Source organism: Glycine max, chromosome 5 (assembly GCF_000004515.6).
Source record: "Glycine max cultivar Williams 82 chromosome 5, Glycine_max_v4.0, whole genome shotgun sequence".
In the NCBI taxonomy this organism is placed as follows: Eukaryota; Viridiplantae; Streptophyta; class Magnoliopsida; order Fabales; family Fabaceae; genus Glycine; species Glycine max.
This window is the reverse complement of record NC_038241.2, coordinates 34,281,622-34,298,258: the sequence shown is the minus strand read 5'-3', so window position 1 is coordinate 34,298,258 and position 16,637 is coordinate 34,281,622. Positions and strand designations below refer to the sequence as shown.

At 33.2% G+C, this 16,637-nt stretch overlaps 2 protein-coding genes and 1 non-coding gene across 6 annotated transcripts; 1 reads left to right on the top strand and 2 right to left on the bottom strand.

Annotated features, from left to right (window-relative positions):
* The first annotated feature begins 1,703 nt into the window (after positions 1-1,703).
* LOC100786880 (calmodulin-binding transcription activator 4) lies at positions 1,704-12,026 on the top strand. Of its 4 annotated transcripts, none has more exons than XM_006580060.4 (13): positions 1,704-1,931; positions 2,517-2,648; positions 2,777-2,892; positions 3,380-3,468; positions 3,738-3,783; positions 4,870-5,329; positions 7,858-8,006; positions 8,129-8,204; positions 8,300-8,526; positions 8,952-9,628; positions 10,352-10,922; positions 11,153-11,446; positions 11,707-12,026. In XM_006580060.4, exons 1-13 carry the CDS (start codon positions 1,922-1,924, stop codon positions 11,794-11,796), a joined length of 2,937 nt encoding a protein of 978 aa, XP_006580123.1. In that variant the 5' UTR covers positions 1,704-1,921; the 3' UTR covers positions 11,797-12,026. The 4 variants fall into 4 exon arrangements, with proteins under 4 accessions (XP_006580123.1, XP_003524171.1, XP_006580122.1 ...); XM_003524123.5 differs by having other exon boundaries at positions 8,129-8,222; positions 8,303-8,526; XM_006580059.4 differs by having other exon boundaries at positions 8,129-8,222.
* Positions 12,027-12,806: 780 nt separating this feature from the next.
* LOC100802075 (nuclear transport factor 2B) lies at positions 12,807-15,451 on the bottom strand. Its single transcript, XM_003524853.3, has 2 exons — positions 15,059-15,451; positions 12,807-13,136 (listed from the first exon to the last, which is right to left on the bottom strand). Exons 1-2 carry the CDS (start codon positions 15,353-15,355, stop codon positions 13,062-13,064), a joined length of 372 nt encoding a protein of 123 aa, XP_003524901.1. The 5' UTR covers positions 15,356-15,451; the 3' UTR covers positions 12,807-13,061.
* Positions 15,452-16,477: 1,026 nt separating this feature from the next.
* Positions 16,478-16,559, bottom strand: TRNAS-UGA (transfer RNA serine (anticodon UGA)). Its single transcript has one exon. It is a non-coding gene; the product is annotated as a tRNA-Ser (tRNA).
* Between the last annotated feature and the right edge of the window lie 78 nt (positions 16,560-16,637).

The window sequence follows — 16,637 nt, the reverse complement described above, 5'->3', positions numbered from 1 at the left end:
AATTACACTTAACGGTTATAAATAAATTTATTTAAATTTAAAACAATCAGGTCTTAATCAGATATAATACTCAGGACTCAAGTTGTTAAATGATAGTTAAATACTATCTTCATAATGAATATTTATTTATTTCTATCAAATTTATAATAGCAAATAAAATACTACCATGCTCTGAAAAATAAAATCCCATATGTGCATATGGAAAACGTTTGGAATAATTTATTCCCACGATGGAAAGAATTTAAAACAATGGGCAGTATGTATGACTCTATCTTCCCCAAAGATTATCCAGTTTTCTTATCCAAGTTCAGCAATTAACATGGCTTTGAATCAAACACGTGTACTCCATACACACTTTCTCTCTCGTTCGTGTCATCATGGACCTGAAATTCACCTCTTGTTCCCCAAGTACTTCGTGAGGAAATGACATTGATTAAATGCCACATGCTTCTTGAACCATACCCTCTCAAATTAAACCTCAAATTAATTTAATTCACACACTTGTGTTGCAATTTGTTTCAGTTTTTCAAAATAACTGAAAAGAATTTAAAATATGATTAAAATGAGAAGTTATTTTAAATGTTTTCTCATAAAATCTGCTAGCATTTCTCAAACACATGTACTATATATAACAAATAAAATGAGATTAATGAATAACATACTTTGAAATTGTTTGTTTTGAAATGTGGATGAAGTCAATGTCTTTTATTATTATTATTATTATTGAAAGTCAATATATCAACTCAAACGCCTATTACTACTAATAAGTTTTCACCCACCTGAAATTAGTCCTGTACTTCAACCCTCGTTCACACAGTACAAACTTGTCTTTTGTGTTTAATAATGATGATCAGATCTTCCTTTATGATGATATCATTGCTAATCAGGTTGCCCAAGAGATATTCAACCCACTCACCTCATTCACAATTTCACATTTTGTTTTTTTATTAATAATTAATTTGACCTAAATACATGTAGCGGCATTTTCTAAATTTATAATGAAAGTTTAATTTCAATATATTATGCACGGTAAATATTTTTATATTAATTAACTTTTTAATTATGGCATGCTATATTATTAAAATATGCATGATGAAACTTTTGATTTATGGATCATCCACTCAATAATGAATGTGTTCGCCTTGCATATCTCCCTTTTTTGATGAAGTCCTTGCATGTCGCTTAAAAACACCTTCGCTCATTTATACATTAAATATTTTATTAAGATAAAAAATGAAAATATTTAAAATAAACACAATTATAATCGAAGAGTAGAACTATTTATAATATTTTTTTAATCTCTATAGTCTAGTCAGACTTTTAATCGCGTACGTCTTTTGATATTTCTTTAAATATTTAAGAGGGTGGTTAGCAAAGTTAACAAAAAAGTAAATTTTGTGTATAATACTACTAAATGTTTATTTAATTATAAAAGGACGACTACCTGATTGTGATTACCGCTTAGAAAAATCACACTTGGTCCAACTTGGAAAGTCTTTTTTTAATCGCTGTATTGTAAAGTCTTTCTCATATAGATCTTGAATATTCTAAAATTAAATTAAAGAGGTGAGAAAAGCAAGACATAGTAGTAGCAAATAGTAACATCTCTTGGTCTTGGTCGGGGTCTCCAACTTGTTTAATAAAATTGTATTGTATCCAAAAAAAAAAAAAAAAGTTGTTTAATAAAAGCACGTTTCGCTAACCTTAACCTTTATCACAACCTCAAATCAACTCTAAGCTAAGCTTCAACTAACGCCAACTGCGTCTGTTTCAGCTTTCTGCTTTTGCCACTTCCTTTCTCAGATCCATTATTCTTCGGAACCAACTCGCACCGCAGCGAATCTAGCAGCTTCTGCGGTTCCAACAATGCTCTGTGTCCGGTTCTACTACTTGTAGCTTTTTATTCCTCGGATTCAACACCATGACACCTGGTAAACGTGTCTTTACTTTTTCTTAATGATTAATGGTTGTTATTATTATGTCTTGTTTAGCAAAAGAAATTGGAAAATTGGGATGTTTAATGTTTTGGTGCGATGTATAGTGAATTGAATTGAGTTTGACTTGGTTTGATTGGGTAGTTGAAGTGAACCACATCACTTGTGACTTTGTGTGTGTGCATTCTGTTTAGTTTTCTGAGGTTGGTGCTTTCAATAGGGACCATGTGAGTTTTGGAATTTGTTTGGAATCGGTGAAAATCAAACACTCGCACTGACAGTAAAGCACTTTAGTATATTCTCTGTAGCATGCTTTTTGCAATTTGATTTAATTTACTCAATTATTTTGCTGCCCCTAACACATTTTGCTTCCAAATGATATGGAATATTGGAATAATTCATTGGTGCTGTACAGAGAAAAAAAAAATTAAGTTGTTAGTTACGTTGTGCAGTTCTTATTAATGCATAAAAATGTCCCCAGCTTATCTAATTCTTCTGCTATAAGAAGGTAGAAAAGAAAACAATGATGATGATGATGGGAAGGGTTCTAAATTATTTGACGTATTTATGTTGTGGTTTTAGGTTACGAATACGATATTAATGATCTGCATCAAGAGGCTCAAGCAAGATGGTTGAAGCCTGCAGAAGTGATGTACATTTTACAGAATCATGAAAAGTTCCAGTTCACCCAAGAGCCCCCACAACAGCCAACCAGTAAGATCTGTGTTCCCTTTATCCAATTGATTTTAGAAATAAAAATAAATGACAGTTTTTGTCATTGTTTCTTCAGAGTTGACCATAAAATGCTGATTGTTAACATTATCCATTGATCTTCTTAACAGGTGGATCTCTGTTTCTGTTTAACAAAAGAGTCCTGCGTTTCTTCCGTAAAGATGGTCATAACTGGCGTAAGAAAAGAGATGGAAGAACTGTGGGAGAAGCACACGAAAGGCTGAAGGTGTGTTAGTAGTGTCTATACTATTGTGTTTATTAGTTGTCCATGAAAAAGGAAAACCTGTTAGCTAGTAAGTGTCTAGAGGGGCTATCAGTTGTAGAAATGCAGTCCATAAATTAATATTTAAGAGGGGGAAAATTGTTGACTCTCCTGAATTGTTAGAAAAAATATATTTGTCTTTGATAGATGTCTCAAACTTGGTGAATGGTGACAGATGGTATTATTAAAAATATTTAAAAATCCTTATTGGAAGTTTCATTGAAGGCTTTCAAGATGCTTTTGAAATAATGAATGATTTGCCTATCAACTGCCCTTATATACATTAGATATAACTTATTTCTGTTTAGTGATTCTTTTTTAGCATGTTTATCAAAACATTATTCACTTATTGCTGCTATATTTATGAGTTTAGGCCAACATTTGTTTTTGTGATGGTATTCTGTATACTGATTTCTTCAATTTAAATGATTGTACTAATCTGCATGACTAGGTTGGAAATGTTGAAGCCTTAAATTGTTACTATGCACACGGAGAGCAGAACCCTACTTTCCAGAGGCGGAGCTATTGGATGTTGGATCCGTGAGTAAATTTTAACTATTAGCTAACTGTATATCATTCGTATTATTAAGCTTATCACTACATGTTGTATCCTTTAAAACAAACATGCAATTTTCGGGAAAAAGCCATCCTAGAGGCTAACTAAATTTTAAGTGAATTGCAAAGATTAGTTTATCCTAGACTTTGAAACAGAATCAGCCTTCGATGTACATAACTATTTGTGTGATATGCTTATATATATGTTATTGTAATAGTCATTCATAATCACTCATACTATTGTTTCATGGCAGGGCATATGATCATATTGTTCTTGTGCATTATAGGAACACAAGTGAGGTGAGTCTCGGATACGTGATATCAGATAAACATAATAATAATACTTGTAGCTTGTGCATAGTGCCCCTCCAGAAAAATTTGGGGAATCCTTTTGTGCAAGATTGCTCACTGTCGTAACATGTTTTGGATTAGTTGTTTTACACACATCCTCCCTATTTACTGTTCACTTGTGATACTCAAATAATTTAATTCATTTTCCTGTTCCGTGAAATTTCAAACATTTTCTGTATTCTTTCATATTTACATTTTGTAGATGGCTCGTGCAATTGTCCATTAGCTGTTAATATTTCTTTTTTAAGTTTGGTATGTTGATTCTTTCACTCACCATTATAATTACTACTGTGTTCTAACTCCCTCTCTCCCCCTCCCCTCTCTCATTTTCTATTTTCAAACTTCATTTAAAAATGTACATGTATGCTTCCAAAGTCATTTAATAATGAATTTTAGTAAGCACGGATAGTGTAAAGGTTTTTTACATTGTCATCCAATTGTAGATTGTCATGTATGGTAACATTGTTGACTTGTAATAATTTCTAATTGCGTGAATATTAGACCCTTTAATAATTACTGTGCAAAACAATTCAACTATGAATTAAAGTCATTCCCCATACATTCTCTTAACTTCTTGAAACTTTTTCTATTCCCTATGTTTATGAACATCTCTTTATGCTCTTCTACCAAGCAGAACTTACCTACGGAGATGCCTACACCTCACCTCCCATATCCTAATTTGAAGACCAGATGCACCTTGGATAACCATTTTCCTACTTATGAAGCTTTGATAGTTAATTCTCTATGATAAGGACGATTGGTATAAGAAAAAGTCAGTGATTATTCCAAAGATTTGTAATGTCCTGTTGCTTTTCTGCACTAATTATTTCATTTGATGGCTTTGTGCCTCAAATAAAGATATACTTAAATTTTCTTAAGGCCTTTAATAAAAAAATCGAAATCTTCTTAAGAATCATATTTGGTATCTTGGGTGGAATTATTAGATTATATTGTTTTATTCTCTGTGTGCATAGGAACATTGTTGTGCAGCCCATCTTTGAGTTTTGCATTAATGCATTCACTCTCATGTTATAGGGAAAGCTCAGTTCTGGAGCTGGGGCACAATTGTCACCAAGTTCCTCTTCTGTGTATACTCAGAGTCCTAGCCCATATTCTACTCAGAATCCAGGGTCAACATCCATACTTGGCGATTCATATGAACCTAATCAGAGTTTCTCCAGTCCAGGGTCTACAGAAGTTACGTCTGATATGTTCGTACTGAACAATAAAATGGGTCACATGGATGGGACAGATACAGAATCAGGAACCTCGCCTGAACTCGAGGTTACTCAAGCTTTGCGCCGATTGGAGGTGCAGTTAAGTTTGAATGAGGACAACTTTGAAGATATTGTTTCCTTCGGAAGTAAGCACGAAACTACACATGATTCAAACCCTCAGCACGACCAAAGGGTGATCAGCAATCAAGAGCAATCTGCTGCTTTCTCTGGACCTGATGATCAAGGGCTATTTTATGATGGATATAATGGAAGGCAAGGTAAATTAAATAAACTTGATCTGTTGAGAACACATGGTTTAAATCTGTGAAATATTTTAGTGCTTAATCTATATTGTGTTTTAACCTGTTCACATCCAGATATATGTCTTCTACTTATCTAATTGTGCTTGCAGCATCTTACACCTGTACAGCTAGTTTTCTGTAATTTGTTGATGGAAATTCATAGCATACCTGTTTAGATTAAGTTGGTCACAACTATCATAGCCATCTTCTTGTTTGGTGTATTTGTTTAATTTTTCGCACTGAAACATAATTCCCTAATTGTTATATGCTGGTTGTGTTGTGTGAATTATTAGAATTTGGGTTTGAGATTAATTCAATCTCAAAAGCTAGCTCATTAGGTGGTAGTTGTCCCCCCACTTTTATATATTATTTTAGTCAATGTTGGACTTGGGTTTTTCCCAATATGAATCTTAAGAGAAATATGTGATTCTTATTATAAGCCAAGTAACCAGGAAAAAAAATGGTTCTAAACAACTTACTCACGGCTAGGTTTGTTTGTATTTGACATTACTCCAGTAGACTTTATAAAAACATAAAAATGTGGAACATGCTGTAAAGGTTTGATTGGAAAATTCCATATGTTACATAATAAATAAGTGTTTTTGTTCTTTTATATTGTTGATAAGGAAAATAAAATAAATGTTCTAGTCTTGATAAATTGCATCTCGCTGACAGGTTAGCACTTGACTAACCTTTAATAATAACAAGCAAATTTGAAGTTTGAGAGAAAAGGTTGTGATATTATTTTAAAAGATGCCATGAAGAATATAACACAACATACTTACAGGGTGGTGATAGCCAACCTGAATAAGGATCCTAATTAAACAAGGAAAATACTAAATTTAAGGAAAAATTCAAGGAAGATACTAAAACAGTCTTGAAGTATACTTATACAATGGATTTTGGGCTCAAAATCACGCTCAAGAAGGTAAATCCCGGTTGCAACAACAAGAGGCTCGAAAGGAGCTTTCTGTTGATATCATATAGGCCCTGTAATTCCAACTAGATAAAAAGTTATGGTTGTTTAAATCTCACTTTCCTATTTAGGATCTATGGGTCATACGTGTGGGTTTCCGACACTCTACTCACTCTAAGAAATCTTTTGTTACATTTGCCGCCAATGGTTAGTTTGTGAAGTTATTGTGGTTTTGCCTCTGCTTGAAGTTTTTCCTAGTAAATTAGTTATTATTGTTAGACAAACGGTCTCAATAACTTAAGAGAGGGGGTGGGGGGGTGAATTAAGTCTTACAAATTTTCCCGTTAACAAATTTTAATTCCCTTTTAAATGATATATGATAGGCTTAGAATGCAGAAGAAGAAGAAGCAATCAATTTAATAATGTTCTTTTAAATGTGCAAGACAAAGTAAACTGCAATAAAATAACTGAGATAAGGGAAGAGAGAAATGCAAACTCGTTTTGTCCTGGTTTGGTCACTTCCCGTGCCTACGTCCAGTCCTCAAGCAACCCACTTGAGATTTTCCACTATCTCTATAAATTCTTTACAGATTTTGAACACACCTTGGGATCCCTTATCCTTGTATACAATATTCTCGCAATCCAAGAAACAAACAGTCTCTTGATTACAATTGAGTTTATGAGATGAATAGAAGAATTTCTCTCCTTTAGAGTAAATGATACAAATTGAAGTTCCTAGATGAATTCTCAATAAATTTGCAAGTGTTTGGTCAAGAGTTGTTTAGAGAGGAATTGACAATTAAGTTCTCTTTGAAACTCTCTCTTTTGTATACTTTTCGAAGTCAGACACACATATATATAGGCCCATTGTGCCTTTCCAAATGGTTTGAAGAGATGTATCTTTTCAAATAGTTTTTCTGAAGTTTTCTCACTGTAATCGATTATAGGATTCTGGTAATCGATTACACAGTTATATTTCTGAAAAGTCATGACTTTTCAAAGGTTTTTTTGAAATCTCTTCACTGGTAATCGATTACAGGATTCTGGTAATCGATTACACAGATCAAAATTCAAACAGTTTTATGCCATTAGTCAAAAATATATTCACAAACTCTCTAGTAATCGATTACACAATCTGGTAATCGATTACCAGTTCAAAAATATCTTTTTAAACTGATTTAGCCTTTGATACTAAAGATGTTGAGGCCAAACTAAAGCAATCAAATTGAGATTCTTTAAACAAATTTACTAAGTTTTTATCTTAGATTTACTTGATCTTGTTATTTTGACTTGATTCAATCCATGCTCATCAAGTAACCTTTTTGGCATCATCAAAACCTGCATGATATTCATTCACATTTTCTCCCTTTTTGATGATGACAACTATTATCAAGTAAATTCTTTTGGCATCATCAAAAACCTTATGCATACTTTCACAATTATCTGTTCAGAACCTTTTTTTTTAACTTTTATTTTTTTAATTTCAAGTGAAATTCAGCTTTTTATAGTTTGTTTTGTCCTCTTCATTATGGAAAATCAAATGGGAAGAGAGGAAGGTAAAAGATGCTAAAACTGTTTATTGTTATAGGTGATGGTGGTGAATTTTATCATGAATTAATAGACCATGGTTACCCTGATGGAAATGAAAAGGCTTTATGGACAGAGGTGCTGGAATCATGTAAGTCCTCATCTGCAGTCAAGTTACCACAGAAAAATGTATACATGCCAGTTGAAAATGTAAGTGTTGCTTCGACATATTTAATAAAATTTATATCATTTTGCAATTTTATGTTTGCTCAGATGTTGAAATAATTTTCTTCATGTGTTTCTGCAATACTTAAAATGTTTGATTCTTAAAGCTGGAAAATTCAGTATCTTCTGCAAGAAGGGTACCAGTTTCCAACCAGGAAAACAGTCACTGGCTCAACTTCAACAGTAATAATTCTGAAAACTGTATGATTTACTTTCACCTGGTTAACATTTTTGGCATATTTTGGTGTTTCTTCAACTTCTGTCCCCTCCCATGTTAGCAGCTGTTTTCTCACAACCTCAAGGTGTTGATGAAGTCAAATTTCCTGTCTATTCTTCTATGGTGGAAACACAAGTAATTAATTCTGACTACTATGAAACATTGTTTGACCAAAGCCAAATTGGAGCACCTCCAGATGCAAATTCAAGCTTGACTGTTGCACAAAAACAGAAATTTACAATTAAGACAATCTCCCCAGAATGGGGTTATGCCACTGAGACTACCAAGGTTTGTGCCTTTAAAGCCCAACTCCTTGCATGCCCTATACAATGATTTATTACTCTTTGCATAACTGGTATCTTGTGAACAATGAAAGTGCTCATTCTTTTGATTCATAACTATTGGTGCTTATACCTTACCTAGGTTCCTGAAGAGCTTTAAAAAAATTTCTTAACTTAGTTGAGAAACTTTAAATCTATATGAAATTCTTGTGGTAGTGGTGGTATAAAGCAATTATGTATAAAGCTCAGTCTATTTATAATAATTAGGTTAGGGAAATGTTGCTCAAGCTTGTGTCTTTGGACATTTAAGACTTAACAAGTTGGGGAATACATGTCGTCTCTCTTTTTTTTCCTTTCATCTTTCTTATCTTAAAAAATAATGTTTAGTGTTGATTTTGTCCAAATTTGATTCCTAAAGCTTCATATGCATAGGTCATTGTTGTTGGGTCTCTTCTCTGTCATCCCTCGGATTCTGCATGGGCTTGTATGTTTGGTGATGTTGAAGTTCCTGTTGAGATAATTCAGGATGGTGTAATCTCTTGTGAAGCTCCATCTCACCTTCCTGGAAAGGTTACTCTGTGCATTACTTCTGGAAACCGGGAGTCCTGCAGTGAGGTCAGAGAGTTTGAATATCGTGATAAGACCAATAGTTGCACTCAATGTACTCAATCAGAAACAGAAGCCACTAGAAGTCCAGAAGAGCTGTTATTACTTGTTAGATTAGAGCAAATGCTTCTTTCTGCATCAACAATAAAGAATGACAACATAGAATCTGGAATTCCTCTCATAAAACAGAAAGCTGATGATGACTCGTGGAGCCATATTATAGAGGCTCTTCTAGTTGGCAGTGGAACGTCGACTGGTACTGTTGATTGGCTTCTTGAAGAGCTTCTAAAGGATAAGCTTCAACAGTGGCTTTCTTGCAGATCTCAGGAAAAAGATGAAGAGACAGGCTGCTCTTTGTCCAAGAAAGAGCAAGGGATTATTCACATGGTTGCTGGGTTAGGTTTTGAGTGGGCCTTGAACCCTATTCTCACTTGTGGAGTCAATATAAATTTCCGTGACATCAATGGGTGGACTGCCCTTCATTGGGCTGCACGTTTTGGAAGGTAATAGAGAACTCTAGAGAGCTTGCTACCATGTTTACTGATTTATTTAGTTGGGGTGAAAGATGTTAATATTGCTATACAAGGCTTATAGGTAATGAAGATAGGGAAAGCATACATACTTGACAAACAAAATGTGCTTGGTAAAATATGCATGTAATTTTATTTTTATTTTCATTTGGAGAAGGGAATGCAGAAGCAAGGAAAGATAACATGGAGAAGGAAAGGAGAATAAACTATCTGATCTCTTATTATAGGTATAGAGCACTAAAATGCAAGGAAAAAGATAAATGTTTCAGATATTCAAGTCTGAAAATTAAATTTCTGGAGATGCAGACTGCAGGATAGATGTAAGAAAAACTGATGTTCAGTTAAAATGATATCAAAATACACTGCTTTCAAATTCTGAAATTAACAAAATCCTTGTAGGTTAAGTTAATTGGCTTTCTGCAATTCCTAGCCGGTAAGTCAAAAGTAGAAATTGATGACAATACTGAGGGTATAATAACGACATGTAGCATGATTTCTTAATCATTCAAAGCAAATGCTGAGTTGCTGACTTTTATTTCTAATTAAAAAAATTTGGTTCATCCAGTCATCTGCCAGAACTGATGATCATATCAAGAAAATTAATGTCTTGTTTCTTCAGAAACCATTTTATAATTATCTGTTCCATTTTAAAGTATTTTGGATGTTATTTTCCTGAAGCTTTGTTATTCCATATAGGGAAAAAATGGTTGCTTCACTTATAGCTTCTGGAGCATCTGCTGGAGCTGTGACAGATCCAAATGCACAAGATCCAACCGGTAAAACTGCTGCATCTATTGCAGCCGGCAATGGGCACAAGGGACTGGCAGGGTATCTTTCAGAGATAGCTGTAACAAGCCATCTGTCATCTCTTACACTGGAAGAGAGTGAATTATCTAAAAGTTCTGCTGAGCTTCAGGCAGATATGACTGTTAACAGTGTCTCCAAGGAAAATCTTACTGCCAGTGAGGATCAGGCATCACTCAAAGATACCTTGGCTGCTATCAGAAATGTAACTCAGGCAGCTGCGCGGATACAATCTGCTTTTCGTTCACATTCTTTTAGAAAACGAAGAGCAAGAGAAGTAGCTGCTAGTGCAGGTGGCATTGGTACCATTTCAGAGATTTCTGCTATGTCAAAACTTGCCTTTCGGAACTCACGTGAATATAATTCAGCTGCTTCAGCTGCTTTATCGATTCAGAAGAAATATCGAGGTTGGAAAGGTCGCAAAGATTTCTTAGCGTTGCGCAAAAAAGTAGTGAAGATACAGGTAATAGATGTTAACTTTATAGTTTGACTAGAACAAAATGAATTCCAAGAGCTAAATAGATATTATTCTTAATTTATATATAACTAGCACTTAAAGATACTCTGAAAGTGAATAAATTTGATTTTCAAACCAACAGTTGGTTATAGGCAAGCTACACATGCACGAGCATACTTTGATCATCTTCAATGGCATTATTATCAACCTTAGTTATTTGTAATTTATTTGGGCAGGCTCATGTGAGGGGCTACCAGGTTAGGAAGCATTACAAGGTAATATGGGCAGTTGGAATCTTGGACAAGGTTGTCTTACGATGGAGGAGAAAAGGAGCTGGTTTACGAGGTTTCCGACAAGAGATGGACATCAACGAAAATGAAAATGAAGATGAAGATATTCTCAAGGTGTTCCGAAAACAGAAAGTTGATGTAGAAATTGAAGAGGCTGTTTCAAGGGTGCTGTCCATGGTCGACTCACCAGATGCTCGTGAGCAATATCATCGCATGCTTGAGAAATATCGTCAAGCTAAGGTAAATAAATTAGTCTAAAAGCCGAAGAGTAAAGTGTTTGCATTTTATTAAGCAGAGCAACCAATATCTCTTTAGCTTGTGTTAGTTTGCCACTAGTTGAATAATTTAAACATTGTTTTGCATGAGGCTTCGATGGGGCATTCCGTGCTCAATCAGAAATAAAGACAAAATAGTAACCATACAGAGCTATCAACCATTTTGACCTTTTAGAATGCAATTGCTTTGTGCTGTTAATGCATAACTTGTCAATTCCCTTGCAGGCTGAACTTGCGGGTACGAGTGACGAGGCATCATTATCAACTTCTGTAGGAGATGACTTATTTATTGATGATTTTTATCCATTTCCCTAGGAGCAACGCTAGCCTTGGTAATCTTCATTATTTTGAATGATCAATTTGTGGCACAACCATTTCGATGGTCTTTGTATCTAGATGCCTAGAACAAGCTGACTTATTAGTTTGAGACAGTCTAGATTGTATAGTGAAAATAACAATGAACATTGTTACTTTGTAAAATATGAAATGGTCTTGAATGCAGGTGGGGTGGGGTTTCGAATTGAATGGATTAAGTTTCTTTAGCATCTCTTTGCGTGCACTCTTGACATCTTCGCGAATTTGATATAGCTTATGGCTGCTACCTTCTTTTACAACTGTACAAGGTATCTGAAAATGTAGCATCATTGGATGAAATGTTGGAATGAGGTTAGCTTCGGGGTTGTTTGAGGTTCGAATAAAAATTTGCTATTAGGGTTGTTTGAGGTTCGAATAACAAATTGCTATTATTGTTACTATAGGGAGGTATAATCACATATTTAGTCTTTATAATTGTACAAATTTTATCTTCTAATTCTTATATTTAAAAATTATTCATTTTAGTTTCTACACATATCATTTTAATCTCTTTTGTACTTAAGCATACCAACTCCAATTCATTGTAAGTTATATTTAATAAAACTAACTTATAAGCTAGTTAATTTAATTGAAAGTATATGATAAAACTAACTATGAAAGAATATATATGTGTGTTTAACATTTGAATTTCTTTTATGTCACATTAAGTTAATTGTCAAATGATATAAAAGAGTATATATATTTAATATTTGAATTTTATTTCCAATAAATTATCCTCTTAAAAAGGATAATAATTTTTTAAATGAATCTTTATAAACCGATACCCCCATTTTAATTTTTAACCACAATTTATTATACAACAATAACATCTACAGTAATATATTTTCCAAGCCTAGTCATACTGATCTTAGACGAAGATAACAATCCTTCGTTCAGTACCAAATAGAAAGGAAAAAAAATTACGACAAGAAGCATAAACTAATTTGTAGAGGTAAACTGGATCAAGATGCTTGGATTCAATATCGCGGATCACAAATATATTAAAGTTTTTAAACTCCAATATCCGAAAATCTTTCAACAATTTATCCTTGAAGGTGGGTTTTTTAACCAGTCACCACAGAAAATTCTAAACACAACAGGCACAATTAAGCGTTCAACACAACCGACCAAAAAGAACCCATTTTCAATTTCAAATGTGCAATCTGAAACAGCTAGCTATAGGCAAACTTCATCTATGGCCTTTCAGGTCATATGATGGTCTATCTTCATGCATAGTTCAAACGGAATATGTCATTCAACACATAATAGCTTCCCTGAGGCGTTGGTATCAAATGGAACATCTGAAAAGAGAGGGGACAAAATTAATGATTGACAGAAATTAGAGAAACAGTACATGAGAAGACAATAGAGCAAGAATATAAGATTAAGTGCCCACCAAAAACAATATTTCTGCATATACAGGAAAAATATAATGTACAATTTACCAGTGTAAGAGCACATGTAAACATGTATAGTAAGTGTTAACAAAAATATGCCAAGGAAGCAAGACTGTAAATAAAATTCCACTTCCATGTAGGCACCATCATTTGAGTGAAATGACAGGATTTGGACAACCCTTCATTTCCATTCAGAGTCAGGAATTTAGATCCTCTAACATGAGGCAATCACTTCTAAGTTAAGGGTAAAATGAGTACATCGTAAACGTTAACCTTACTATAAAGAACAAACAAAAAAATGAAATTTTAAATTATTATTGCAATCACATGAAGTACTTCTTTATCTTCTCTGTAATGAAACACACCTTCATCTATTACCACAAATTTAATTATTTTCTTCAATTACAAAGAAGACCTCAGATGATTAATAAAAACCCAATTCAATCACAATTCATTTGATAGATGGATACCAAGCCATCCCATCCATACAGATAACTATTCAATCCATCTATGTTTTTTCAAAAAAAATTAAGCTCCTTAAATTTATTGAGACAAATAGAACAAAATAATTTACTGGAAACTCAGTAATCACAATAAAAAAATGGTTAAATTAAATATAAAGAGAGAACTAGTTCTCAAGGAAGAGGATCACTGCAATTTGGCATGCCTCCTACTGGTAGTGATCATAGCTTAACTTCCACATAAACTCCTTGATGTTAACTTTAACATCTGTGACTAGCTGCCAAGTTCTAGTTGTTTGTTCGGGTAATGATCATTGTTTTTAATTTTTTTAGGGAAACAATTTTGGTAAAGAGAGACTTGGCACTGCACCTTGACATGATACCCATATCATAATCCCACCTGCTTACATAGAGGTCAGAGTTGAATGCACTCAGCTTATAGAGATTGAAAATTCATTAAAACTCCTAGTGTAATTCTTGTGAAAATCCATTGGGACTTGTGAGAAGAACAGGAAAATTTGAGTCAAATTTGAATAAAACTCTGTTTTGAAGGGCCCAACAGGTCACCAAATTGAACTCAGATTCAGGCCACTAGGCCAGGATGCAATTTGGAAGAGGGGAAGTATGAATAACCTACCTACCAAAGCACTGATAAAGAAAAGTGCAATAACTTTGCTAGCAAATTGATATAAATGAAAAAGACAAGAACAGTCATTGGTAAGAGCACATGAGGAGGAAGGTTGAGATCAAGAAGCATGTTGAAAGCATCCAAAATTTGAGAGCTTAAAGGACTTCCCCTGGTTAATAGTGTGGTTGAGGGCACAATGAAGAGTAAAGAAACCAACTTGCCTTTGGATATCCAACAGATATTCTGTTTTACAATCCATGACCATCCAAAAACAACTTTGATCCAATCAATACAATCCATTGAAATTATTATGATAAAAGGTTGGATAATTATTTTGCCACTCACTCTCTACTCTAAACAAGCCTTGACTCTGCAGCTACCCTAGATTCCCAATCACAAACTGGCCATTCTCTCCAATCAATTGCCAATTCATTTGAAAACCTTCCTAATTCTCAATAGCATTTATAACAATCTAAAACCCCCTAACACTTAACAATTTAGGTTTTCCAGAGGAACAAATCGACACATTAATCAATCAAACACACGAACAAAATCAGCATCCAAATTCAAAAGCAATAATAAGCACAGAAATGTCAATGGCGTTGAAACCTGCATGCGCGTCAACGTCAAAGACCGCCATCACAGAGAAACACAGGATTAGGCAGATCGAAACGTGAATGGAGCAATTATCACGGATCGGAGTGCGAATAAAACCCTAACAGAGAGAGGGAGAGTACCTGGCTGAACTTGAGAGTGTGCTGTTCGCCAGCGAGCTGGAGGTTGCCGCTGACAAAGACAAGCATGCCAGCGTTGACACCGGAGGGCTGGCAGTCGACGGTGGAGATGGAGTGGTGGCACTGCTGGAAAGGGAGGGAAGTGAGCTTAGCGACGATGCTGGAAGCGCCCTGGATCTTCTGCCCTTCGAAGGTCAGCATGGAACCCTCCTGATACAGATTCGCTAAACCGTTCCGGTTGGTGTCGAAGGTGCTGTAGTAGTGCTCCACGAATGCCTTTGCCAACGCGTCTGGATCCATCTCTCTTCTCTCTTCTCTCTTCTCTCTTCTCTCTCTCTATATACTACAAATCTACACCCTCTCGGGTATCTTTTAGGTGCCAACAATCAATTTTCCAAAATATATTTTATTATTAGTATCTATTATGTTTAATTACTCATTTACTTTCATTATTTTTGTATATTTTAATCCTTATAATGTGATTATTTTAATCTTTATTATTTATATTTTAGTTTTTATAATTTGAAATTAATTTTTTTAATTCTTGTAATTTGTATTTTAATTTCATATTAATTCTTATAATTTGAAAATAATTTTTTTAGTTCTTATATTTTATATTTTATTTTTCTTTTAATTCTCACCATCAAATTATGAGTAATATTATCAATTATAATTAACTATAAAAATATTAACTACTAATTTATAATTAATTTATCGTAAGATAATTTATAATAAAAAAATAATTGATAATTTATAACTAATTTATATCTAATTATTTTTATATATTTTTTTAAAAGATAATTAAAATATAAATTATAAGAATTATAAAATCACTTTTAAACTATAAAGACTAAAAAAAATTAAAATATAAAATATAAGAATTAAAAAATCATTTTAAAACTACAAAGACTATAAGATATAAATAATAAAATTAGGAATAATTCAATATATTTATGATTCTTTTTATCCATCATCATTATAATAAAATGACTAAATTTTATCCTGATTTTTAATAAAGTATTTTTTGTTATTTTAAGTTTATCATATGTTATGAACTTAAAATAATATAAAATTATTAAGAACTTAAAATAAAATTAGGTCATTTATCAATAATATTTTATTTAAGTCAAAATTATATTATAGAGTGAGATATACATCAATTAGATTAAATAGTGATTTATTTGATCTTGCACAAATTTTATTTACTAATAAAATATTTAGTCAATAGTGTAAATTAATATTTTTTTTTCTTCATCTTAAGTAATATTTACTAAATCCTGCATAAATTAAATCACAAAGTAAAAATAATTAAAATATGAAAAAGAATGTAAATCAATTTTTTTTTCTTCAACTTAAGTTATATTTACTAAATCTGCCTAAATTAAATCGCAAAGTAAAAATAATTAAAATAATAAAAATGTTCGTCGACAGCAGGGTTCGAACCTGCGCGGGCGAAGCCCAACAGATTTCAAGTCTGTCTCCTTAACCACTCGGACATATCGACTCAGATGTAGAGCCTAGTCATACAATTGTAGATAACAAATAATTACTTTGCAAATCATATCAATATTTACAAATTAAT